This window comes from Semicossyphus pulcher, unplaced genomic scaffold, assembly GCF_022749685.1.
Source record: "Semicossyphus pulcher isolate SPU_LCO1_2020_fin unplaced genomic scaffold, fSemPul1.0.p SCAF_14, whole genome shotgun sequence".
Lineage (NCBI taxonomy): Eukaryota > Metazoa > Chordata > Actinopteri > Labriformes > Labridae > Semicossyphus > Semicossyphus pulcher.
Window position 1 is genome coordinate 9,475,701 of NW_027211648.1, and position 27,257 is coordinate 9,502,957.

The following is a 27,257-nucleotide window of genomic DNA, read 5'->3' on the forward strand; positions in this document are numbered from 1 at the left end:
AAGAATAATGTGGGTCACACAACAATAGTCGACTCCAAAATAGCCTCAATATGCTCACATTGCTTTATCGCTATGCTTCATTTATTGAATGTTTGACTGGATAAAAAAATCCAGCACGGATAATCCCACCTCTAAATCCTTTATTTACTTTATTTATGTAACAGAATGAAAACACATCTTTGGGAGGTCTTGATATTGAATCTTTTGGCCACTAGATGGAGAAGTAGGGCAGAAAAATAAACTGAAAGAATGGCCCTTTTCTCCTCTTGTAGGAGGACTGGATGTGATGCCAATTTAAGCTGCACGTACGCGGCTGCTCTGCAGCCCTGAAGCAGACAGCCTGGTTCCTTGGACGTCATATGATAACGCTGGAGGAGAGCCAGAGGAGGACCTGTATCTCAGTCAGTCACCGAGCGCAGCCTGGGCCCCCTTTATCTTTACCAGGCAGGGAGGCGTATCCTTTCCCCCTCTCTCTCTCCCGTTCCCCTCCACATACCACTTTGACTCCCTCTCTCTCTCTCTCACCCAAACTACACTACAACCTGTTTCAGACGACGCCCCATCGCCCATGAGATTCCCGCTGTCGTACGTCTTTTTCGCTCGCGAGGGAACCATCGGTGTCTTATTATCGTCGGGCTGTGCGCTGGTGCTGCCCACGGCATCACCTCAGCAATAACAGAAGGGGTGCCAGCCAGGAGAAGAAGAGGAGGAGGAGGAGGAGGAGGAGGAGAGGAAGGGGTGTTAGAGTATTGCGAATTGACGCTCAGAAATAAACAAGGAGACACCCCTGTTTGGAAGACGTCCGTGGCGGGAAGCGACAGGGATCTGCAAGTGAGTAAGTCGTGATTTACAGTGGGCTCGCGCTCGCGTTTTCCTCTAACTGACCTGCTTTTAGTGGTTTATCCAGCGGCGCATTTTTTAAGCATCCAGCCCCGGTAGCATCCTATGCGCCGGACAGGAGGGATGACAGAGCGGGACGGAGGGATGGAGGCAAGAAAAATGACACAAATATTGGGGTTTAATATCTGTGTAGTGAAATGAACACTGTAAACACGAGCGTTGCTTTAAAACGAGGTTACAACTAGTATTCACAAGAGGCGCAGCGTCCTTTAAGGCGCATAAAGGCAAAATCAAAATAACAAGCTGACATCAAAGTCAAGCGCAGGTTTGAGGATGGATTATAGGCAAAAATAGCTGCATTATTATGTCATGTCAACATCCTGTTTTAGATGCCCAGAGGCCTGCTTCACTGTACTGTACTTTGAAGCTATGATATAGCCGAACACACAGGTGTAACGGGACGACATGTTTACGCGGATGCCTTTGATGATCCATCATGTAATATCGATCTGTTTTGCGAGGAGAGTGTTTCAGGATGTCTTTTTTCTCGACGGTGGATTGGCAGTGGCGCCAGCCGTGCATGGCCGTCGCTGCCTGGGTGAGAGGGATGCTGACAGGCTGCAGGCTGTGGAGGAGAGTAACAGGGTATTCTGTGTGTTGTGATGTGAGCAGTCTGCTCCAACATGGCGCGCATGAGCTGAAAAAGCCATGGCCATTACATACTCCAGTCTGGAATTCACACTGGTGTGCAGTGGACCAGGCAGTGAGGTTTAGGATGCCACAGAATGTGCATCCCTAACTGACATGAATTTCAGCTCAGGTTGCTAATGGTGATGGAGGCTGGCTCCTCTGTGCTGTCAGAGCATCACGTAGGCTAGTGTGTACATTCTCCTTCTGCGTCTATTCCTGCCTCTGAATAGAACAATCAGGCCAACATCTCCCAGTTTAACTGTGTTTTTGTGATCATGTTTGATCCCAGCAGGTAGAGGCACAACCAGACAAAGGGCGTGTTTTTGTTTGGTCTTGCGTCCATTGTTTCTCTGCCTTGTGAACTGACGTGACTGTTGTGTACAACATCTTTGTTGCAAAGGCCACAAAGTTCACAATGATAGCACAGAGTCAGTAAACACAACACACCCAGTGCGTTTCTGAGTCCTCGAAGCACGGACAGGATATCATTGTTTTATTAATCTAAATAGCTTCAGTGACACCTGTTTGATTCCTGGAAACACTGGGGAAATAACTACAGAGAAAGTGACTGACTCTTCTGCCATGTCAGTATCTTCTAAGTTGACAGCCTGAGTGTGAATAAGAGTGTAAATGTTGAAAGGCTACAAGTGCTTGAGTAAGACCATGTTTACAAGGTCAAGACAATTGCAAGGAATTATGTGTTTTCATGGAATGATAACACTGTGTGAACTGGCAACAGTTTTGGGCACTCTGCTGCCAAAAAACTACAAGATATGAGTCTACTTCTGATCAAGGGTAGTTTAAAGTAATAATCTCGAGGTTTTTCATTTAAATAAATGTCTGTTAAGTCACTATCTATCGCCGAATGGTGATTGAGCCTATGGCCCACTGATGAAAGCCTTTGCATTTGCAATATTACAGACTGGGTGTCTGGTGCGACTTTCACGAAAGACTTCACAAGCGGCGCCCAGTTAGTGATGCGTTTTCCATCAGCCAGCAGTGGTTGGTCTGCCAGAGAGGGTAGGCAGAGCTAAGCGGCTGCTTTTCCGCTCTCTGCAAGTGTTGCGAGTAAACAGTAATCTACTATGGCTGAACGAACAAAGAAAAGATGGATGACTACAGATACAACTTCCAAAATAAGTGAAAATCCAAAGAAAAAGAAACAAACTCGACGCTCAGATGAAGGCAAACAGTCTGAAAAGGAAAGCGACCGTCAGCCAGGAAAATCAAGAGTTACAACCAGAGCCAACCGTGGACGTCACACATGTGACACTGTTTGGATATCTGGGAAGTGTGCTCCCGCAATTACCGTTTATCACCATAGGTGCTGCCAAAAAGAACAAAACTGAGATCTTCGAGATTACCACTTTAAATCTATCAATAATTTATGTAGTGCAAATCATGACAAAAGGTGTCTCATGACAAACATGGAAACAGTAACAGTGAGCAGAGCCAGACTCATTGTTGGACAGCCATCGGCTAAAGGATGGGCTGACAAAAGCACTTTCTGACACCCTCTATGGATCACAAGCACTACTCTGTTGGATCATTTACATTTGTGTTCATGTGCAGTGTAAAATTGAGAGAAATAAGACTATTAATGAAGATAACATGTTCACAATAGGGGAGGAATAACAACATCAGCACATCTCTGGGTGCGCCCTGTTTGTTGTCCCTTCGGTCATTTTATTGTAAGAGTCAGACATGTTAAGTCCACGTTAGGCCTCACCCTGGCAGCGTGTGCTAGCTGAGGGTCTATATCCGGCTGGCTGCTCTGTGTTGTGTCAGCGACTCCCAGTAGAGCTGACAGCACTTGTCTTGTCCAACCAATCATCATCCAGCATTATGACTTTGGACAGGCACGTTTCTAACGCGAGTTATTGTGTGCTTCAATGTATGTGTGTGTGTTTGCTTATGCGGGGCTTTGTATGTGCATTTTAGTCTGTCTTTGCACGAATGAGACAAAAAAGATGGTGTGTGTGTGTGTGTGTGTGTGTGTGTGTGTGTGTGTGTTGATTACTGTCTCCTGTTCTGGCAGGCCAGGCACTGGGATGGATCTGGTTTCACCAATTTAGATAGGGGGAAATGGGCTGGTAACCATTAGGTCATACAACCTAATCTTGGTCTAATCTTCAAAATGCGAATGAGTAAAATTTTTAACTACCCTTATCTTTAGTAAACTCTGAAGTCCTGACTGCTCCAACAGAAACTCTCAATGAACAGATCTGGGAAACAAAACAGATTATATTGAGCTGCTTCTTGGGGGTGAAAGTGTAAAACTGTTGCCAAAAAAGCACGCTCAACTGCCCGAGTAAACAAAGCTTGAAAGGGTATGGGATAAAGAGACATTACAGTGTTGTTCCTGCTAACCCACATGTAGCATACATGTCATTAACACATCATTGGAGTGGGTAAAATCAATGTCTTTACATTAGCAATTGATCACTTCACTAGTTGTATGTGAGAGGGGCTGCTAGTACAAACAAACCCACAGAGAATTAGCAGCAAACTCTAATTATTAGCGCTACAAAGCATTTTAGCATCTTTCAGACGTTGTTTTGGGTTTCTTGCTTGCAAATTTTACTGTTTTAGTACAGTGTCACCAATTCCATCCTAACCGAGCTATTTTTATCTGAAAAGCTGTGATTATCCCACTGTGTGCTACCCGAGCAACACCAAATGTCACACCAATACAGCGAGCGACTAGCTAGTGAACAAGGTAGAGCAGTTAGCAGCTAAAAGCCACATATTTCCCCTTTAGGAAACCGGGGAGTCTTATTCAAAGCCACATGAAGACTTGACTTAAGGTCATGAGGTCAGAAAATCAGCTCCAAAAGAAAGCTTAAGTTGCTCTGTATCTGTTTGATATGTTAAGAAACAATTGTTAGCTAACGCATACACTATGCTAACATCATATTAACTTGAAAGGTGATAATATCTCAGTGGTGTTTCCAGCTTGTTTCGACTGCTCCCAAGTAGCCAAAACACATTTAAAGTTAATGCAGGTTTAATGAAAACACTAAGGTGTTAAAGGTAACTGAAACATAGTTAAACAACTTATATTTTACTTTAAATAAAGCACTCCCAGCGCTGTTGCTTAATTGCAATTAGCTAGCATTTCAGCTAAAGTGGTTCGATCAACATCAGTGCCACAGGGTTCATTTCCTGCCCCTGAGCCAGTCGAGTGATGGATATTTCTAATTATCCTCACTGCCCTTCTTGTCATTAAGAAACCATTTATGCAGTGGTTATAAAATCACAGCGGTAAGCTGGTGGAGGAAAATGAATGTCATACATTACAGAGGCCCTTAAAGGTTACTGTCTTGTACTGAAAGCTGGTATTGTAGGCTAAGAGAAGTGGCAGTAAATGCTTAGCTAGCACACATCAGGGCAGATTGTAGAGATATTATTTGATAATGTGATGCAATCCACCTTGCCCTTTTCCCTCCTAAATTCTTTTCCGTCTTTCTATTAATCTCCGCCTCCTCTTTTCTTCCTGGAAAGTCACTTTTTTTCTGACTATCTCTCATTACAGCCCCCCTCCTTGCTGCTTTGTCATGACAGATAAGGCGAAAGAGGATTTGTTTTTTTCACTCCCTTCCCAGCAGATAGTCTGTCTTGTCATTTTTAGACTCTAAGACATTTTAATCTCAGAGGGAAATGTGCTCAGGAATATGTGTTTGTACATTTGTGTGTGAATGTGTGTGTGTGTTATGTACCCCTCCCGCAACACACGCGCGCACCCACATGCTCATATGACGATCACCAGTGTTGTTGCATAGATAATATCAAAAGCACTATTGATAAGAAGCAGAGAGGGGATCATCCATCTTTGTGCACTGTAGATAACCTGAACCCCACACACACACATACACACACACACACATTTGCACACACTCACATCTGGTTTCAGGCCGATGCAGGAGAATGAATATTAGGTCTTGTCTCTTTTTTATACAATGATCCCGAATGAGATTGCACAAGATGATATTGGACAAACATGCTTAGCATAACCAGTTCCGGAGCCTCTTGAGGGACTTAAGTGGGGATTGGGATCTTGCCATAAGGGAAGGCCTAATGGTTCCTGTGTAAAGGCTGAGAGGCCACTCCGATAATGCAGGTCTGTAGGCTTCTTACACCCGGATACATGGAGTTTGCTGATTGGCCGGAGAGCACACAAGGACACCAGCAGAGAGTATACTATAGAAATTGACTTTCTCTAAACATAAAAGCAAAGCTGTCAGCAGCTCAAGTTGATGCTAATGCAGACAATTGTTTCCGCAAAAAGATGCAGACTAAGGAGAACGGCAGCAATTAGAACGCTCCATCGATGCACTCTTTCTAATTCAACTCTTACACTTCTTGAAAAACTTGCAGTTCTTATAGCTGGAGACACAAATAAGTATTTGTGTTGAATTTGCAATTTTGTGCATTTATGTAATCAGGCAACAATCAGGCGATTGATTCCGAAAGAGCTATCCATGGGTAAGGACGGGTATTTTCTAATTAAGGCATATGAGAACACTTCTACAAAGGAGGCATTGTAGGAATCAGTTGCTCGAGTATAGCAGTTTGGAGGCAAGAAGTAGCAGCCAGATTCAAGCCCTTCTATGAAGATTCGCTGTGGTTTAACTTGTGTTCTGTGGGACCACTTCCAATTGACCCTTCGCTAAGTCCCGCCCCCTTGGTTACTGTTGCTACGCCTGTCAAGCTTTCACCCCAGCATGCATGGCGTTTTCAACTATAACAGTGAGAGGCGTTTAAGGGAAATAATAGCAAATGTAAATCTGTAAAAATAGTCACAGAAAGGACGACAACACGCATTTGAAAGCTACATCCAGAATAGTCAGCGGAGCGTTGAGAATGAAGAGGACATAAAGCGTCAGACAATTCATGTTAAGGACAATCATATACAGGAACAACAATATTCTCACACAGCAGGGTACGTCCATATATCGTTTTATTTTAAGCTAATGTTCATGACTCTCTATAACTTTCATTATCTAACATGGTTTAGCCCGTTGCTAGCAAAACTAGATTATCCCACATTTTGTTTAAAGTGGGCTTCTCCTTGTTCAGAAAACTTGACAGGCCTCCCACGCCTAGTTACGGTTGCTAACGTAGGATTGGGCAGTGGCCGTTCAAGGGAGGGGCTTAGCGAAGGTTCAAGTGACTAATGAATTATCAACTAATTGTTGCAGCTGAAATTGTTGTATGACCAGTGCATACGTTACACTTTATTGTAGTTTTTACAGGTTTTGAATCTGGCTCTGGCTTTACTGAAAGAGCAGCTTTGTGATGTCGAAATACACCACCATATCTCTAACCGTGCCAGTTATCTGTATCTCCCTTTCTCCTCTTAAGGCCAGAAACTTACAAACTTTTGGATCATGCTAATTCTTCCCATTGTATAAGAAACACGTCACAGTTTGTTCACCAGGCGTGGATAGAAAAGGCCTTCAATCCCAGCCATGTTGGTTGCTGCTCCACCCTGTTGCCCAAATATGGATTTCCTGAACCAGGCCTTCCATCGGCAGACCTATCTGTGACATCATGTTTTCTCCTGTCTAGAAGCTGAACTTGTGTTCTGACCTGCATGCAGTGGCTGTGATCAAACATGGAGATCAATAAAGTGTCACAGGAGCTCAAGACTCAGCACGCTCTCCCCGAGTATGTAAAAATTAACAAGCAAGGACCACCGCTCGAGAGGTTTGCAGTGTAAAGGTTTGTCGTTGTGGAAGTAATGAAGGTCGAGTGCGGTCAAGTGAAGAAATGCGCGCCGCATGAGGCAGTTCGATGAGGAGGAACCCGGGGAGAAGAGATGCAGGTGGGAACGTCGCCTCAGCTCAGTGTTGTTGAGGAGTCTTAAGAGGCAGAACAAGAAGAGTTTCTGAAAGGCTGGAGAGAACTGGGACAGGAAATAATAACAAGGTAGAAGTGAGAGCAGTATTATACTGCGTCTGAAAGGCTTCTGACATCAGAATTATGGAGGCTGCATCCAATAATTTTGGATCAGATCCTCTTTAGGCAGCAGTCACTCAGGTGTAGTAGTCAGGATTTAAACTTTTATTCTTTTAAAGGAAAGTGTTCTCTCATTGCCGTGTTTGGCAGGCTCCATGATGGCAGGCTTTTCAACCCGCCCTTCACCTGTGTCTGTTCAGAAAAGCAATGAATACTTTCTCCTTCAAAAGAAGTTAGACAAAACATTGTATGAACTATTGTGATTTAGTGAAACCCAGCCTTTAGAGAGGCTTCTCGCAGAAAGAAAGCAGATTTAGGGATTGTACCAGAGATAAACTAAGAGCATACAGGAAATTCAATAATATGTCTGGTGTAAAATTTGAGGCAGAAAGTTAGCCACATCTCCGGCCATGTCAAAAAGTCAAACCAGAACTTTTTACCGATTTCAAACCATCCACACAAAACTCTAAAGAAATGTACAGTGCAATGACCTGCAGCCTTTATGACACATCCAAGCCACTTGTGCATTCAGAGGCAGATAGAATAGAACTTATTTTTGAAGCTGTATCTGTAGTCATCGATCTTTTCTTTGTTTGTTCAGCCATAGTAGATTACTGTTTACTCGCAACACTTGCAGAGAGCGGAAGAGCAGCTGCTTAGCTCCGCCTACCCTCTCTGGCAGACCAACCACTGCTGGGTGACTTAACAGACATTTATTTAAATGAAAATCTTCTATTATTACTTTAAGTCTTCATGATTGTGCTCTATAACTACTTGCTCATTATCAAGCATTAGTACCTTAATAAACTTCCAATTACTGCTGATTGATTGTACATAAGGAAGCAGCTGTACCTGAATAACAATCATAATACGCCTTGCTCGGTATGAGCCTTATATAATGTAACAACACTGAGGTAAGCATATGAAGATCGTAATTCATGTACAACAACGTCCTTAATATGTGTACCGTAACATAAAGCTTAACTCAAAAAGAACTAGGCCTACTCTTATTATGGGTGTGTTGTGAGTTTGTTATGGTAGTCTAAGGTCCACTGTGTTTGGAGCTTGACAATTGCTAGTAATTAAAGCAAATGACAGGATATTTTGGCCTCTGCTTCTTCATTCTGTGTCTTTGGAAATCTACAACACTGTGTTATGAGTCCCAAGAGAATGTATTGTCTTCACTGACTTACCCTCAGAGAAAATCTGTGATACACAAATGTAAAACCTCCCTTTATTAGCTCCTCTTTCTGTCTGTAGGCCAAGTGCGCCGTCAGAGCTGACTCTCACTCCTCTCTGACCTCTTCATCACACCCCACGAGTCCCGGTCTGTGTGTGGCTGCTCATTTGTCCTCTCAACATGAACGCTTCACAGCATTTCACTCTCTTCTGTACTGACAGAGCTGTTATTTACGGCTGACCTCGGGGGGGAAAGGAGTTTTTACCCTCTGACCCTGGAATACTAACATGTGACCTCAGCGGACTTCCTCCAGTTTTTATTGGCACAGTGGTGTTTATGTTTGGCAGATCTTGTGTTGTGCCTCGGATAGAAGGATGCTGAGACGCTTGTGTGGTGGTGGTGAAGTCGGGGTGTGCGTGCTGGCCTGGTATGAGTGCGCAGGGAGGGCAGAAAGGCAGGGAGGAGCATTGTTGTCCTTTTGCTCTTTTGGCCTGGAGGAAGGAAGCCGTGGAAGTGGGGAGTAGAGAGAAGGAGAAAGAAGTGCCACTCCACCACAGCGAGTGTGAAGGGGATTGGAGATTAGTTTCCTCTTCCAGACTCTCTCAGTTTTCTAAAGCAGGTTCTGGGTCATTAAACTCGAGAGTCATTTTCACAGTCATCATTCTTTGTGAAGAGGGAACATTTTTGTGCTAGACAGAGTTATTTTGTGTGTATGTGTTTATATGTGCGCCTTTTCATTCAAGAATAGCCAGAAAATAACTTATTTCGTCTGGGATCTTAAGAGTAAGCAGTAAGTAAATTAACCCGTCCTTAACCTCTATTTTCTCATTTTTCTGCCTCTCGGTGTCGTCTCATTCCCACACAGGAGTTGTGTGTGTGTGTGTTATGCTGGGGAGTTTCATTACGACTGCCGAATATCAGTTAAAAGGTTCTTGCTGTTATGAGTTAACACCTGAGTGAACACACTTTGCTTTCAGGCTCTGCAGAAAAAGGTTATTGGAATCTGCACGACAGGATTGAATCGCTGCGAGCATTAGAGGCTGTTTTGATGTAATTTGTTGTAACATGACATGAATAGTGTTAAATTAGTATGATTCTCTCAGTGCCTTTCATTTTCCTGCGTCTACAAGGTCTTTAATTTGCCAAGAACCCTTTAACAGCTCCTGGTGGATGTGGTGCATGTGCATTTCAGTGCTGTGGTTCAGATGAAAGGATGAAGGTGGTTTTATTTAACATATTTATAATTGTCAACATTTCCCATTAAAAGAACTTCAGCAATGTCAGTGGATGCCAATGAATCTACTCAATCTAAGTCTATGAAAATAGATCCTATAATAATTTCATATATGTAAAACAGCTGGGTAGTGTAGTTTTTCCAAAAACATTACTCATAAAGAAGTAGTACATTTGAAGGTGGGTACTACTTTTAGTGGCGGATGTGGTGAGTTTTAACTGCATGAGGGTGCTTGTTCATCCCATAGACTGTATAAAAAAAAGGACGACCAGACAGCTCCCTAAAAGTGAAGCCAAACTGTCTCTATCGCCCCCTGCTGACTGGCTGCAGTATAGGTCATAAAGCCCGCCTCCTCCATGTTAACAGATGGGACATGAGTCAAACTATAAAATCAAAATACACGTCAAATAAATGTTTCTCAAACATGGTTTCTGTCAGTATAGTTAGTTGTTAAAATGCTGATTTACATCCAAGTGTTCATTGTTCTGATAACTTTAGTTTAAATTAGTTATTTGATGCTGTAAAAAGGATGATTGACAGCCTTGTTGACAAATCCGGCTCCTGCAGCCGATCTGTTCCTGATTAGCAGAGTAGAGGAGGGATGGCGAGAGGAGACGTAACTAACTCAATCACTACAGTCATTAAAGTTTACATATCTGTGAACTTCTGCTTCAGACCAACACAAGAAGCTGTTCTGCTGTTAAACACGCCGACGTGTGGGATCTTAGCTGGGGTTTTTTTCAGTAATTTAAGTGTGTATTTTGGTTAGCTGAAGTGGCTATGGCGGCTCCTACCACCGATCTCTATTGCGTAGCTCTGGCTCCAAATGATATACAGTCATCCTGATGAAGGAATATGTCAGCCAAAGCAATGGTGCATCTCATTACTATGTTTTTATTTTCAGACTAAAATGAAGGTCAGAAAAATGAGCTGTTTGTTGTTACAATCTTTAGTTCAGTTTGTCCTTGTGAAAATTCTCGTATATGTGTCCCTGTATTCATCCTCTTGTTTATGTCAGTCTTATTCTCAAGCAAAGAGGGTGCCCCATATGGTTGTAATGTTGTAGGTGTTAGATCCGTTCAGGCATTGTGCATTCAAGTGTTTACTATTTAATGAAGCACAGATGCTCGAAAAACAAGCTTTAAAGAAATCTGTGCGTCTGAGTGCGTGCGAGCGTGGGAGGCAGGATCACAACGTGTCTAATTCCAGGTTGTTATGGTGTTTGTTTAAGATAATCCCAGATTAGCGGTGATGAGACCTGCTGTCATTGCCACTTCCACTGATGATAACGCACAGCTGTTCCAGAGTGCGACTTGTCCCATGTACGGTTTTGTACATTGTGTACTCGCTGACCTTTCCACTCACAGACTCGTCAAGGGTCAAGGATCTCGCCTAACTTTTCAGAACATATTAGTGCAAGCTGTAACAAGCTTTCGGTCCTTTAATAGTTGTGTTTTTGTTACAAAAATGACATGCTTTTGCTACCAAAACCTACTTTTCAGCACCAACAATTCAGCATTAGAAAAACTACTTCTGCAACTTGAGTTTTAAATCCATAAGAGGCTTTAGGTTGCCATGATATCCCTAAACAAATATGCTGGGATTATTATTCATTTAACTCCGTGTTAGGCATAAGGTCATCACTTTCAGGGCATTCTAGTGCCAATAAGGAGTGTGTAAAGTGACTACTGGTGCCAGAGGACTGTGAGCACAATGCTATTAGTAGAGGATGCTGGTGCTCTATGCAGGCTGTTAATGTGTTCCTGGAAATGCTACAGCAGCACTGCACTCAACAGGGAATAGGTCCGGTCATTAGTCTGCTTCCTTGACTTCTTCTGCCATGCACCTGCCCTGACATATTGACAAAAACATTCCTCGCCTTACTTTGTTCTTTGTTTGCTGCAGCCAGCAGACTTACTTACATCTAATATATTTCTCTGTCTATGTTTCTGCCGGCCTGTGCATAAGCGGAAGCCGGGCCCACCTCAAAGTCTTATTTTCTCTGCCATGGATGTAATTACTCTTCTAACTGCGCTGCAAAGATTCCTGTCTGTGAGCCGGCTTTTCTATCTCCTATTTTGTGCATTATTTATGAGAGAGGCAGCAGGACAGAGGCAGAGGATGTTCCGACAAGGTAGACATATATTTTTCCAGTGCATCTTAAAAATTCATTACAGCTGTAGCCGCAAGGTTCGAGAAGCGAGGCGAGCATTCAAATTCAGATTTCAAAGTAGGAACAAGCTTGGAAAATCTGAGCGCTTTAACCCCAGTTGGTCCGACTGACATCTGCTGTTAACCTTGAAGACTTTGAATTGACTAGCATTCCCAAAATGAAGACTGAACCTGAAAGCTGAAACTTTTTGATGATTTTTGACTCTTTTTTGGCGAGGACTCAGGAATCTCTTTGTGTTAAAGGTGCAATTCTCCCCTGGAAAAAGGCACCGTCAGTCAAAGCTGGTGTTCTCTGTAATCGATAGAAGCAACAATATTTGAAATTGGCGCCATAGCTGTGGAGAAAGTTGCACTAACAGCTTGTGGATTCGCCCATTCTACATTCCTACAACACCCAGTGTGCATTGCGCCCCTCCCTCTGAAAGGAACGGCCCAGCGAGAGACGCTGGAGTGACATAACACCGTTTTCGCCGCAGGCAAAGGCTCAGAGCGGGACAGAATCTGAAAAGCAACGAGAATATACCGGTGGATCGTCTAAAAAATCTTCAGGTATGCAGTCTACATTTCAAACCTGACGATTCTGAACGAGACATGACCTCAGAGGCGGGCGTCCTAGATTGAGGAAGTGTAGTTTAGTGAGCTCCTGGCCTCCGACACGTGTTTTACATAGTCTGACGGAGGTTTTCCAGGGCCCATTGGAGAAGCAGATGGCATCCTCCAAAGGCACAAAGCGACATTGCATTTTTTCCTACCATAATGGCATTAGCTCCTCATATTAGCATGATAGGATTGAGGTTGAAAATCGGCGAACTGGCCCTTTAAGACGGAATTAAACAGTAATGAATTTAAGAATTTAAGAGTTTGTTTATGGTTATGTTCTAAGAAATAACTAGTTATTTTTATGTCATATAAGCTTTATAACTTTATAACGTTGTGATGTAACAAAGTGCAGCGTGTAGAAAATACTGTGTGAAACCTGTTGTTCACAGCAGCCTGCAGCCTGAGCTGAGAAGCCTGGGGATTACTCCAACATACTTTTAACAACAGATTTCAAACTTCACCCACATTTAGTCTGGACATCCAACATTGTAACATTATATATATGTCTTAACACAACACAATACCCCCTCTTTAAGACCAATTATATGCAGGTATAGAGAGAAAAATGTCCCTTTTTCTCAACCAATGTATTCAACAGATGTAACACATGTATCATGTTGCGTCTCCACCTCTGGCTACACCGTGGGTGTGTTCTGCCTCGTCTTTGCTGATGCTCACAGTGACCTCTCACAGGTCAGGACGGTCAGCTGCTGCTTCCAGGCCTCCTTCATACCACCGATGAACTGATCCAGATGAGGCTCAGTCTGATAACTGCCCTGCTTCCACTGTAACCTGAGGGGAAGGAAGAAAAGAAGTAACATAATGTACTTTTGAATTTGGAGCCTGATTTTGTTATTGACTGATTGACTCTGACCGTGCCACCTTTCTTTATTTAGATTTTACTCACTCTATCTCCAGATGTTTTTGTCGTTCATCCTGTTTATGCTGGATCAGAGGGAGAGGCGAGAATTAGAAAGAATGTGTCTAGACAGTGCAACGTGTGTGTGTGTGTGTGTGTGTGTGTGTGTTAATGCGTGTACTTCTCGGTCAATCAGATGATTGTGGTTTTACTTCTTCTCCAAAGGCTCTCCATGTGATGTTAATGTGGCTGGGTGAGCAGAAAGCAGCGTTGTGTTTGAATGTATGTGTGTGCATGAGCCAGAAATGCTGCTGCATGTACAGAATGTCCTTCCATAAAACACCCCTGAGGTTCTTGTCCTACAGCGTCTGTGATTGGGCACCGTACAAACAAGCATGACTGACAATGGTTTGCCTGCTCATGTATAGAGAGGAGTCAGTGTTGCTGCGGTGCATTCCTTTTTATGGGAAATTAAAAGTGTCACCATCAGACTAACCCTGCAGCACGCGCAAGAAAGGAAGCTCTATTGCTATGCTCTGAATCTAAGTGTTGTGAGTACTTATTAAGAACGAGGCAAGCTAATTTAAACAGTGATGGTGAGTGTCCTGGCCAGTCATCAGGAAGAGCAACATGATCAACTAGTTTTAACACATTCTACTGGAACAGGAGAAGAGGTGGGCGGGGAGAGATGAAGAGTTGATTCGTCATCGCTCTTTAGAAGAGTTCGGTTTTAGCCAACGCAGAGAAATGAGAATCCCATATGTGTGTTGTGATACAGTTTCAGTTCAGGCTGGAAAAGGCACGCTGCTGCTCTGATGATGAGCCCACTTTGTGTGCTTCATACGCCGCCTCCAGTCAGAACAAAAACATCATCTTTTTTACACATCCACAAAATAGCAACCAGAGTCACAAAGCTCCTCTTCTTTTCTTCAAACTGAATAACCTAAGCAGTTCCTCGTATTCGCAAGGCGGCTCGCTGTTGTAGCCTATTGTGATCCAGATATAAATGTGTAGGGAATCCGACAACAACTAATCAGAACATCTAATCAAACTTATCAACAACTAATCAAAACAACTAATCTGATAACCCATTAGCTACGGCTAGACAGCTAACATAAACATTCAACCAGCTACTAGCTAACATTACTTGCTAACAAATCCAAGCTAACAGTAAAGTCAGCTAGGAAAAGGCTCAATGCTAAAGTATCCTAGCTGTTGTCTAACTGTATCACTCAATCAGTTCCCGCCTAACAGGCTGTTTGATAGGATTACAAGATAACGTATTCCAAGCTAACACTAAAATTAGCTGGGAATAGGTTAGCTAGTAAGCTAGCTGTTGTCTAACTTTAGCATTTAATAAATACCTAGCTAACGTCGCTGTTTGATAAGATTACATGATAAAATATTCCAAGCTAACACTAAAATGATCTGGTAATAGGTTGACTATTAACAGTAGGCTAGCTGTTGTCTAACTTTAGCATTTAATAAATACCTAGCTAACGTTGCTGTTTGATAGGATTACATGATTCCAAGCTAACAGTAAAATTAGCTGGGAATAGGTTGACTATTAACAGTAGGCTAGCTGTTGTCTAACTTTAGCATTTAATAAATACCTAGCTAACATTGCTGTTTGATAGGATTACATGATAAAATATTCCAAGCTAACAGTAAAATTAGCTGGGAATAGGTTGACTATTAACAGCAGGCTAGCTGTTGTCTAGCTTCAGCATTTAATCCATTCCTAGCTAACATTACAGTTTGAAAGTGTTATGGTATACAAATTCCTAGCTGAGAATTGGTTTATGCTAATGTTAGCTGTTGGCTTGCAGTTGCTAATAAGTTAACAAATGTTTTCACCTAGAAATATGCTATGATGTCCCTTTGGGTTTTCAATATCAATTATCTTTTTAAGTTGCGTTTTATTCAAAAGCCCCGACCCCCCCAAGATATCATGGTAAAATAATTATGTCCGTGTAAGGGTGTTATTTTATATTGAGACAGAAACCCATATCACCCCTTGTTTTATATGACTCGTTTGTCCCCCTCAATGAACTTAATTAAGTGGCCAAGACAATCTCAACCATCCATGAAAGTATCATAAGTAGGTGGATTCAGTGGTAATGAATGGCCTCATACATCAATTTAATTGGAGATGTTCAGCCATATGTCATCCATTTTTCATGCATGTAGATATATAGTAATAAGGAATGTGAGCAAAAGATTTAAAAGCAGTTCTTAAGCTGCAATTATGAATATTTGCTTGAAAACAGACCTTAATGATTGATCAATTTATAGAGTAATCAATGTAGGTCTTCACATTGAATCTTTACTTCTACATAAGAATTTCAATGGATTTGGTTTTTTAAAAATAGCACACTTGTTTAGGCAGCTTAAAAATCAAAGGGTCATATAGTATCATGCTTACATACTCAACCCTTGTGAGAGACTAGGGCCGTTTCTCAGTAAATGCCTCTTTAGTAGTTAGACACCCGGAAGGGAGAAATTCCTTAACATCCCCTTCAAGACATGACGTCCCAGATAATATTCCAATCCTTGTTATTTACCTTTTTATGACTGATGTTAAAGGTCATGAACAATTTCCCACTAAGAGGAGATGATGTCAGTCATGCACTAAAAGTATAAAATGTTAGGTATCATTTCTGAGGAAGGCCTGAGATAGTTCTGTCCCGACTCTGTTCAGTTAAAGTCCCTTTACTGTTGCTCCAGCTCTGCTTCTGTCCATCCTGCATCCTGAAGCTCAGGTCTGGAACTTATTAGGGCAGGAATCTCCAGCAGCGTCCTGCTAGCACATTAGCATGCCTATGCTGAGTCTGCCTGACAGGAAAGAGACACTGATTTAGTGCAAACAGACAGACATTTAACCTCAGTCACTGGGAAGTTGTTGGAAGGTAAATGTCTGCGAGCACCACGGTGAAGGAAAGCTTGTCACTGTCTGCTTAAGTGTGATTATAACTCTCTTTGTCTGTGTCTCCTTTTCTTTCATTCAGGATGGCTGAGGTGTCACAAGAGGAGAGACTCCAGGCCATCGCTGTAAGTTTTTGTACACACACACACATATAGAGTGCACATCAGGGCACGCTGATGGCTGCAGAAACAACAAATCACTGCTGCTTGTCAGCGTCTGACCGCCCGTCTTAATGACTCAACCTTTTAAATCCCATCTCCTTCACCCATTAGAGGACATTGAGGGCTAATGCAGTAGCTACAGCTCACTGCAATGTTCTGTCTGTCTGTCTCTCAGTGTCTCTCCTCCCTCTCTCTCTATTTGGCCGGCTTTATCCTCCTCAGACATACAATATCTAGGTTTCAGCCAAATACACTTATACCATATACTTAACATTTATTGTGATATAAATGTTGACAGAACCTTTTAAATGTGCAGCGATGAATGTGATGTGACTCTCTCTTGTTGCCGTTGAGTCATCATAATGTGTATGTGCTCTGCAGGATAAAAGGAAGAAGCAGACAGAGATTGAAAACAAGAGGAGGCAGCTGGATGATGACCGACGGCAACTCCAGCATCTCAAGGTCTGCACGCGCCCGCTTTCACATATTCACACGTTAAGCACATTTAACCTATTTGTACTACTGCGCTTGTGGGAGTACTTTAGGTGTTACAGGCTATTTGATGATTAAACCTTAAAATACACTGTGTTTTCACAGGCAGATTGCAGATTGGAGACAAAAATAAGCACCATATTGAGCTCTAATTCCTGCACATGACAATCACAGCTTGCACTCTTTGGAAATGCATGCATGAGTATTAATATTGTTTTAGCTGCACTATTACTGGGTTTGGCATGCATGTTTCTTGGTTACCTGTTATTTCCACATTACGGAGGCAGATGTTGAATCGGTGGCAGGAAAGAAATCCACCATCCAGTCCCAGAATCGGGTCCTTGAATGAAAAAAGAACAGGCAATATTTTCCATCGTGCACAGCTTTAGTTTCACTCACCTCAACACCTCATGAAAAACATAACAATGCATGTGTAATTAGACTAACACTTGACATCATGGCTGTACTTAAACACACACTGAATCAGTTCTAGACGATAAAAGAGCCGTAAAGAAGTTATTAGAAGACTGTTAAAAAATGTGCACCGTCAGCGATATCAAGTCTCCTGCTGCTCTTAAACTCACTTTGGAGTGGGTGTTTGGACCCACTATAAACTTTTGATCCCTCATGTGGTCGAACTTCCAGTTGTTCAAACAGGTATAATAATTCCCCTAATTATCCTTAACTACATCTCCTCGTCTGTTGCCGGGTAAATAGTTTCATCCTGTTTTGTTAAAGACCAGCTGCAGTCATGTTTTGAGACATATAAAATGCTCTGCTTGAAATAATAAATTGTGTCTGATATGTTTTTTCTGCTAAATACGTTTAATTACCTTGTAAAAATCCTCCCAAGGCATCTCCTCCTTCTGCCTCATTAAAAATTCCTGAATCTGCATAGGCCCCGCCCACTATGCAAATGTCCAACCTCTCCAGCCATCACGAAAACAAAACACGACTCTGCCATCGTTCAGTGGCAACTTATTGAAACTTAGCTAGCTTGAAATGTAGTAATTAGTAGCAGTTAAGCTAATGTTAGGAGTCAGTAGTGAGTAGTGAGTGTGCTGGCTCACAGATCGCGGAAGTGGTTGCCATAGGTTGCACATTGTTGTTCAGCCTGTTCTTGGTACACTGCAGTTTAAAAGCAGACAGGCCCAGCCGTGAAGATGACTGCTTATGTTGTCCCTGATATGTCTTGTAGCACATGAAGAACACCACATGGAGATGTTTACAAGGTTAAGGGGGCTTTAAAAAATGTGCACCATCAGCAATATCAAGTCTCCTGCTGCTCTTCAACCCACTTCTGAGTCGGCATTAGGATCCAGACTATAAACTTTTGATCCCCTATATGTGGTCGAACTACCAGTTGTTCAAATCAGTATAATAATTCCCTTAATTATCCTTTAACCAAATTAACCAAACTGCTCGTCTGTTGCCGGGTAAATCTTTTCATCCTGTTTTGTTAAGATACAAATACAAACTATACCATCCCTTTTTCCATGTTTCTGTGAAAAACAATACCAGGACCAGTTTAAATCATCTTAGCTGGACCTTTACAGCAGCTGTAGCTCGTATTGTCTTTGCTTTGGATTTCACTGTTTGTATTTTACTTGACCGACCTGACTGAACCGTTTTTTGCACCGTTTCCAACATCCACTCGGAACACTAAATTCCACTTTGTTTGAAATGTGCTGAAGCCCTCACCCTGATAAGATTAAGATGTATTTGTTCATAAAATTCTTTTAACGTGCAACCTGAACCCATTACAAGCCTCCCCTTTACTATTACCAGAACCTAAAACAAGCAGGTGTGTGTTTTTGGGAATCATACGCTACGTGTCAGCGGTGTCAGACTCCCGAACAGCTAAATCAAAAAATCAAACAATTCCTTTCGAATCCATCAGACCCACACAGCGAGATACTCCCTCACTGCTGCTGTCACGGAATGTTCAGAATGGACAGATAACACGGGCAGCTCCTACACATGCTGTTTATACACACACACACACACTCCTTAACACATGCATGTGTTCACACACTCATTATATCAGAGCCAAAGCTTTTGTCAGCGTATGTGTCAGCACTATCAGAGCTATTTCAGCTGCGGTCAATCCGGCAGGTCACAGATACGAGAAAAGGTTGCGGTGCGTGTATACGCTCGTGCAGGCGTGTGTGTGTTTGTGGTGTAAAGTGAATGTGACCTGTGCTATTACCCCTGCCTGCTCCCACTTTTTCTATTTTCAGAGCAGACCTTTGTAAGTGTGTATCTGTACGTGTGTTTGTGTGTCGTTTTTGTGTGCGTCGCTTCATAAAAGAACACAGAAGCCTCAGACAATGAGGAGGGCTTTGGCAGAGGAAACAGATTTTTGTCCCACTCCCACCAACAGGATACGGCTCTTAGACCCACCGCACCCCGCTTTCGTCTCACACACACACACACACACACACGGACACACCGAGGGGAAGTGTAATCACGCTGCACAGGAGCATTAGAAAGCTCTTTGTGCAAACCACAGCAAGTACGGCTTTTCCAGAGGCGGCGTTCATGTGGAAAACCTAATAAATGTCTCGTTTACACACCGCATTTTTATAAGGGTGTACCTGCCCTGCCATTAAACAGGATCATACACACACATACACACACAATCACCCCCTCAAACCAAATGTGATTATGAGGTAATACGATGTTGTTAACACAGAGGGCATTAATAAGAGTTATGTTTTTAATTAGCAAGCGTGGGCTGATATTATTATGCATGCAGCAGCTTGAGGTCTTAATAAGAACCTCTGAATGTCAACATCTCATGTTATCTCAATATGTTAAACACAGTTTAAGGGGAGCATATGAAGAGTAATGTTCCATATGGAAATAAATTACCATTGATATCATAGCATAATATACTTAACCAGCTAGCTTAGCTTAGCACAATACAGGAAACAACTAGCAAAAGCCAACTACCAGCACCTCTAAAGCTCTTTTGATATATTTTTGCTTAATCCACAGAAAAACTGAGGTGTAACAGGAAAAAGCTGTTTTTTTTATGGACGTTTATGCTAGTAACTTTCCACAGGTGGATTTTGTTGCCTTTGGACAGAGCCAGGCTAACTGTTTTCTGTGTTTGTGCTAAGCTAAGCTAACCACCTCATGGCAATAGCTTAATATTCACCAAACAGACCGGTATCAAGCGTCTTATTATGCTCATGGCAAGAGAACAAAAGTACGTATTAGGGCCACATTAAAGGGGAAAAAAATAGGGATGACAAGAAAAAAGACGTAATGTTATGAGAGTAAAGTCGGAATATTACGAGAATAAAGTCGGAATGTTAGACTATTGTTAGCCTAGATATTATAAGTATCAGAAGAACAGCCAGCTGCCTGCACTGAAATGAGAAACGTGTGAAGTTCACAGTGAACATCTTGTGAAGTTATGTTTGTAAATGATGCACAGGAGGCTAAACACAACTTGAGATGGAGCTGTATTTATTGAACACACCCGGTAGCATAGCATACATGTACCTCGCGAGAACATGCGAGATCTCCTGCCTAGTAATACGCAAGCACACGAAACAGCTTTATATCAATACATTAGTATAGGTTTCATAAATACGAAATAATTAATCTATCGGAATATCAGCACCACTTTGTCATAGCTATCTCTGAAAGTGTTTTTTTTAATGGAAAATGACTCGAGATCTTAGTCATTTTAGCACAGACTGCTCTTCTGATATTACCCTTCAAAATACAATACAGGCTAACCATAGCCTAAAATTACAACTTTATTCTCATAATATTATCACTTAATTCTCGGAATATTGTAACTTTTTTTCTCGTAATATTATAACTTGATTCTTGTAATATTATGACTTTTTTCTCATAAAATTATGACTTTATTCTCGTAATAATATGACTTATTTCTTGTAGTATTATACCTTTATTTCCCATAAAATTATGACTTTATTCTCGTAATATTATCACTTAATTCCTGTAATATTATACCTTTTTTTCTCATAAAATTATGACTTAATTCTTGTAATATTATGACTTTTTGTCTCGTAAAATTATGACTTTATTCGCGAAATCTTAGAGATTTTTTTCTCCCTCATTGTGGCCCTAATACTCCGCTGTACAAAAACACATTTTTCTCATACTGAAGTATTGCTGGAGTACTTCCGGTATTTTCCCAGCATGCACTGGTGCAGACTTCAAATGCTCAGATATTGTTAAGGAATTGAGCTAATATGACTCGCTTATATTCAAGTTATGTTACAGTGTGTTTGTCGATGCCTTTGTGTTTAGAAATCATTAATTTCACATTCATGTTGCTAATTTTAGCCCCCCCTTCAGCAGTGTTAAAGAGAGTGAGTCTCACATTGCGACTGCTATTGAAGTTGGCTGTTTCTAAAGAAAGCAAATGTCCTCTTCAATATTGTAAAAAACTCAACTCAGCACAGTATTCTTAAAAAGGTTTTTCAAGCTGACTTTAATGATAGTGTAGTGCTTAATAAGCAACATGACATTTGTTGAGAAAATATTAAGAATTACATGGACTGGGGAGCTTTTAGTTGAAGAGTTATAATACAGCAAATAAAAGGTTTGGGAAGTTAGCTTGTAGAAGGAAAGATGGCAAGTTCATTTAGGAATAAAGCTCTTCTCCCTACATCTGCTCAATTCATTTGGGTGTGTGTATTGTGTGTGTGTATTGTGTGTGTGTGCGTGTGTTTGTGAGTGTGTGTGCCTGTATCACAATTCCGCCCTTTGTCCGCTAGCTTGCGTTAGCAGCTTTTACTCCAAAGAACAATGGAGAGAGACATAACTTCAGCATCCAGCTTTACGACTGTCAGTGCAGACTGTTGTGTGTGTGTGTGTGTGTGTGTGTGTGTGTGTGTGTGTGTGTGCATGCTTGTGCTTGCATGAGTGAGTACATTAAGTGATGTCAGGCATTGGGGTAAGTAGGGTGTGGCGAGAGAGCGAGCAGGATTGCGAGAGTAGTGAGGGAGTGAGAGAGAGAAGCAGGGTTACATTCAGGGCCCAGGAGACCATGGAGTAAGAAGAGTGTTGAATTACAGCTTGTGAATGTGTGTGTGTGCTGAGAAGCTCTGGCTGTCTGGAGCTCAATTACTCAATAGGGAAAGCAAGAGTTGAGACAGAACAACAGGCGCTTTGACAGATTGCAGCAGATAAACAGATTGAGACGAATACATCCTGACATTTACAATCTTATTCAATACAACATCCACAAACCAAAGTTCATGAACTTCATGATGGATTGAGATGCATGCGAGAGAGAGGAAGGGGCGCGTCGGATAAGGGGGAAAAAAAACAGAGGGGGTTTTGCTGTAGAAATTCTTGTTGCATCACTGCCGAGGAATTCACATCAAGCACAGGTCCAGATTTTCACTCCAACGAGTGAAAACGAGAGCTTTTTCTAGCACTTTTCCATACGGCCAGGCAGGGTTGTCTTTCACTGCACGCTCTAACAGCTGCGAGTAAGACACACTGTTATATTTACCTCAAAGCATGCCAAGTATTTGCTTTGATATTAGCTTATCTGCAGGAGGGACTGTGGATGGGGAGCGGAGATAAGAATACAGGGCTGTTTGGAAATTGATAGAGGAAATAAACACGGATTGAAGAAGAGATACAGAAGTGGAAGTTAAGAGAATATTAAGGTGGAAGGACCAGCGTTAAACAAAATGTAGACATGTTAGTCCCATGTTGTTCATTTCAATTCACATGAGAGTATTTCATTATCATGTAATTAACTTTATCTATAGTAATTACAGTAATACTAACAGTTTAAGTCAGTTCATTTAGTCACATTTCCTCTTGAAATAACTTGATGCCATCTAAGATTACAACTATTTTGTTGTTTAGCAGTCAGTGACTTATCTAGATTTCCAATCACATGCACAATCGAGTATAATAGAAAGATTATATCTTAGTTTGGAGTTTTCTCCTCCGTGCCAGAAGCCTTGATGATCTGGCCGTGCGCCACAGTCCACTTGGCAACAACAAGTTGGCAGCGGTCGAAGTATGTGACAGAATCAGTGAGTGGCAGCAGTCAGCAGAGGCGTGCTGGACGCACTCACTGGTGGATTTTTGTTCTAGATTAGCTAAAGGGCTTGTTGTTCTCAGTGAAAGTGCCACTAATCTCTTCACAAAGAAATTACACTGATGTCCAAGCGAGAGAGGGTGAGAACGTGTGGCTTTTTGAGGAGGTCTGCTAATGAGTCAATCGACTGCTCCAAGCAGATGAAAGAGGCAGGATCAAAGGTCCTCTCAGAACACATAGGACGATTATAGTGAAAGGTGTTCTACTTTTTTACACTTTACATGAAGAATTCATAAAAATGTGATTTAAATAAAGGAAATACATTCTCTGCCTTGCCTCATACCTTTTATTTCTCTTTTTGTCATGTCCTCTTGCAGTCGAAGGCGCTGAGGGAGCGCTGGTTGTTAGACGGAGCTCCGGCAGAAGAAGAGACTCAGAAGCGTCTGCAGGAAGACGAGGTGAAGACCAAACTCCTGGAGCAGGTCATCCTCAGGTCAGCATCTTGAAACCTGAAACAGACAGTGCACAATATTTGCAATTGAACGTGTCAGATATGTGTGGTTGTCATGGTAAAAATAATTGACTTGGAAGTACATTTTTACAACGCTAAAACATGAAGGCGTATCCTCTCATTCTTCGTGCCACGGCTATATCAATAATTGAGCAGACCTCTTTTGCCAGAGAACATTAGAGACAGATGTGGGTGATCTGTGCAGCTGTGGGGCACGGTAAGCTACAGGGAGGATGATGTCATGTGTGGCAATAGTAAGTAATGTCTTATTCGTGTGATGGTTTGAGACAAATCTCAAGAAATGCGATTACGGGGAGGCATTTAGACCTCAGAAAAGGGTGATTTATGGTACATATGTGGTGTTGGGGGTTGGTATAATAAATCAGATTTAACTGTCTATATATCTGAGCTCCAAGTCTAAGCACAGGAAGCTGATACAAAAAAGGAGCTCCTTATTTTGTACATTTTGATATTGTCTTCAAGTAGAAATGGGATCGGCAAAAGGCACCGTGGCGAACACAATCAGCTAAATTAGATATAAGAGGAACACATCTTAGCCCTAATTCTTTGCATAATTGTTCATATACTCAAAAGTTATCTTATATAAATTATATAAATATTCGTATATATATTATAGTCTCCGTCATGTCGAGAAATGACACATCTTTTATTCGCACTTGTGTGTTTCTGGACCAGGCTGGAGCAAGAGATTGAAGATCTGGAGACAGACGCACCAGCCAATAAGGGTGTGGCCAAAGAAAATGGGGGTAAGTTGAGTACCCATGGCAACATATGATAACACAGGATCCCATGGCAACAGGGCCTGGACACCTGTGTCAGAAAGAGACAGCGAGCTAATAATGGCCTCTTCGTTTAATCTGTTAAATTGTTCCTTTCCGGCGGAGGTCATTATAACAATATTTCCTTTCTTTCTTTGTCCCTCTGGCCACCCTCCTTCCTTTAACACTCTCCCTAACCTCTCTACGGTGCTCTGGTGCTCCCTGTAGGTGAGAACGGAGTAGTGCAGAGCTCCGGTCAGACTCCCAAGAGAGAGGTGACAGGGATTGAGGCCAAGCTGCTGGGTCCCAGTCCGGACCAGGCCAGCGCAGACAACCCCGTCACCCTGGTGTTCATGGGCTACAAGACGGTGGAGGAGGAGCAGGAGACCCGCGCCGCCTTGGAGGGTGTGGATGGCAACGTGAAGGCCGAGTTTGTCGTCATCGAGGACGGGGAGGGGAAAGCGGGAGGGGAGGCGGCCACGGAGGAGCAGGCTCCACCCAACGGGAGCATGGCGGAGAAGGAAAAGGCCAACGGAGGAGGAGAGGAAGGAGAGAAGGAGAAGGAGAAGAAACAGACCTGCAAATGCTGCACGGTCATGTGAGCTGTGTGTGTGTGTGTGTGTGTGTGGAGGTGTGTGTGGGTGAGTGCACACCTGCTTCTGTGCAGGCATGTGCGCCATTGCATGTGTCTGTATTTGAGGTGTGTGTACCTTTGTGTCTGTGTGGGAGTGTGTGTGTGTGTGTGTGTGTGTGTGTCAGGACTGGAAAAAAAAGTACAGTAACACAGCCAATATTCCAACAATGAGAGCCCATAGGAGCTCCAGCTACAACAACAAGAACCACAGAGACTCATCAGTACACTTTACTCTGTATACTTTCTCTGATATGTATTTGACTTTTGATTTCTATTGATATTTTTCTATTTTTCTGTCTTGACATTTATATTGTATTCAGTATGTATATCTTTATTATGGGACTGTGTACTGTAAGTTCATTGTTATTATTGTTGGAAAAAAGAAAATGTATTAGCTCTCTGGATTGTACCGCTTCCCTCTGGGGCTAATCTGGAAATCATTTAAGTCAAAACAGCAAACTATGAAGGACACAGATACTTAAATATATATATTTCTCTGTGTAGGCCTACCAACTATTTATCGGTCAATTTCATATTGCAATATTGTCTAAGATATTATTTTAAATAGTATTTTAATATATTGATATGAAATTATGTTTTATACAATGTATTTATTGTTTTGGGTTCTCTATATCATCTCCAACCATTAACTGCATGTAAGCTTGTGAGCACTACCAGATTTGCGTTACAATCATAACAAGTGTCTGTGCTTTCTTAGACTCATACCTTTAGGTCACACAGGTCTTTTAGTAACAGCTAATATAATTGGCCGTGTTAGAAATGTGCATTAAGTTTAAAAAGAAATCGCAGCACGGAGTTTAAGGGGCTGGTTAGAGCAGTCGCCATATTGCAAAGCGCACTAGCTTCTCATAGATACTATATGTGACACACGTACATGAAGATCACAGCGTTTGTATTTTTTAAATAAGACAGATACACTTACTTTTACGATCAATAGAGTCACGCCGAAACCATGCTTCAATTATGTTGTTCTCTCAACAGTAGAATCAATGTAAATCTTATGAGGTAGCACTGCATGAAGCCTTGCAACTGTTTGGACTGTCTTGTCACTTGTCAGGTCTTTATTAAACGCTATATCACGTTCACATGAATGTAAATCCAGGGGTTAAATTGGGATTCGTTCCACCATAATGAGAAGAGGCGGCCTCGCTCAGCTCGCCATAGAAAAAAAAAAAAGGAAAGCTTTTTGTCTCTTTATGAACCAAATAAAATCTGATGATACTGTTATTCCACTGTGTGTTGTTGCTCGGCTGCTGGTTTCTGTCCCGCTCGCTCCCAGTTTAACCCCTGACCTTTTGTCTGTAGACCTGGGCCACATAGTACTTGAATAGATTTACAGAACAGGAAATGATTTGATAGACTTTCTACCAGGTAACTGACTTTCTGGGGATGCTAAATAAAGAAAAAGAATGTAGTTATGCCCAGGTACCTGAGCTTTGTAGTATTAGAAATCATTCTATTAAACTGTACAGGTTGCTAGCAAGACAAGTTGTTCACAGCCAACCCCAGAAAGCCTATTGAAATACATTTTGGCCCTCGTCTCCTCACTTGTCCGGCAGACAATAGACGCTATGTTAGGATGTTCTGTCTGGGTCAATGCTTCACCTTCCCCCAGGCTCGTCCATGTCTCTGATTCACCCTTCACCATCACCGCTGTCTCATTATCGGTGTCTTCATCCTCATCATGAAACGCGCACAGTCCCACCTTCTATGCTCGGAGACACACGCAGTTCGAAAAACCTCTGCAGTTGGTGCTAATCCTGACTCTCGTCTAACACTCTTCATCCACCAACTACTTTACTTTCCAACTCCATCCCTGTTGTCTTACTCATAACGGGGATACGAGGGGGGATTGTGGGAATATACTGCCTCCTACACTTGTTGATAAGAGAGTCTTTTGCAACCTTCAGTGCCAGATGCGTTCTGTAAAGTCCTGCCTGCATTTACCACCAGAGAAATGATCCCTTCTTACATTCCACGGGGAGGTCAGCAGGCGTGGACCGATCAAATATAGTCTATGCTTTCCATATGTGCAGTTCCACTGTAATTGTACAATTTGTTTCTTATCTTGACTCTCATGTTTTTTTTCTTTCCTATGGCCTCTTTGCAAGGCGGTATATTGTATTTGATGTGTGTATTTTTAAAAAA

General features: G+C 42.1%; 1 protein-coding gene across 2 annotated transcripts; it reads left to right on the top strand.

Moving 5' to 3' along the window:
- Positions 1-390: 390 nt before the first annotated feature.
- On the top strand, positions 391-25,512 carry palm1b (paralemmin 1b). 2 transcript variants are annotated; one of them, XM_069662341.1, is made up of 6 exons: positions 391-835; positions 16,545-16,587; positions 17,005-17,085; positions 23,542-23,657; positions 24,372-24,442; positions 24,683-25,512. In XM_069662341.1, exons 2-6 carry the CDS (start codon positions 16,546-16,548, stop codon positions 25,054-25,056), a joined length of 684 nt encoding a protein of 227 aa, XP_069518442.1. In that variant the 5' UTR covers positions 391-835; position 16,545; the 3' UTR covers positions 25,057-25,512. The 2 variants fall into 2 exon arrangements, with proteins under 2 accessions (XP_069518442.1, XP_069518440.1); XM_069662339.1 differs by having other exon boundaries at positions 391-831.
- The last annotated feature ends 1,745 nt before the right edge of the window (positions 25,513-27,257 follow it).

What these genes read in the sequence shown, in the direction of transcription:
- palm1b (XM_069662341.1), top strand. Translation starts at nt 16,546, where the DNA reads ATGGCTGAGGTGTCACAAGAGGAGAGACTCCAGGCCATCGCT. An exon ending in AGAGACTCCAGGCCATCGCT is followed by an intron (nt 16,588 to 17,004) that starts GTAAGTTTTTGT and finishes TGTGCTCTGCAG; the next exon opens with GATAAAAGGAAGAAGCAGAC. An exon ending in TGTGGCCAAAGAAAATGGGG is followed by an intron (nt 24,443 to 24,682) that starts GTAAGTTGAGTA and finishes TGCTCCCTGTAG; the next exon opens with GTGAGAACGGAGTAGTGCAG.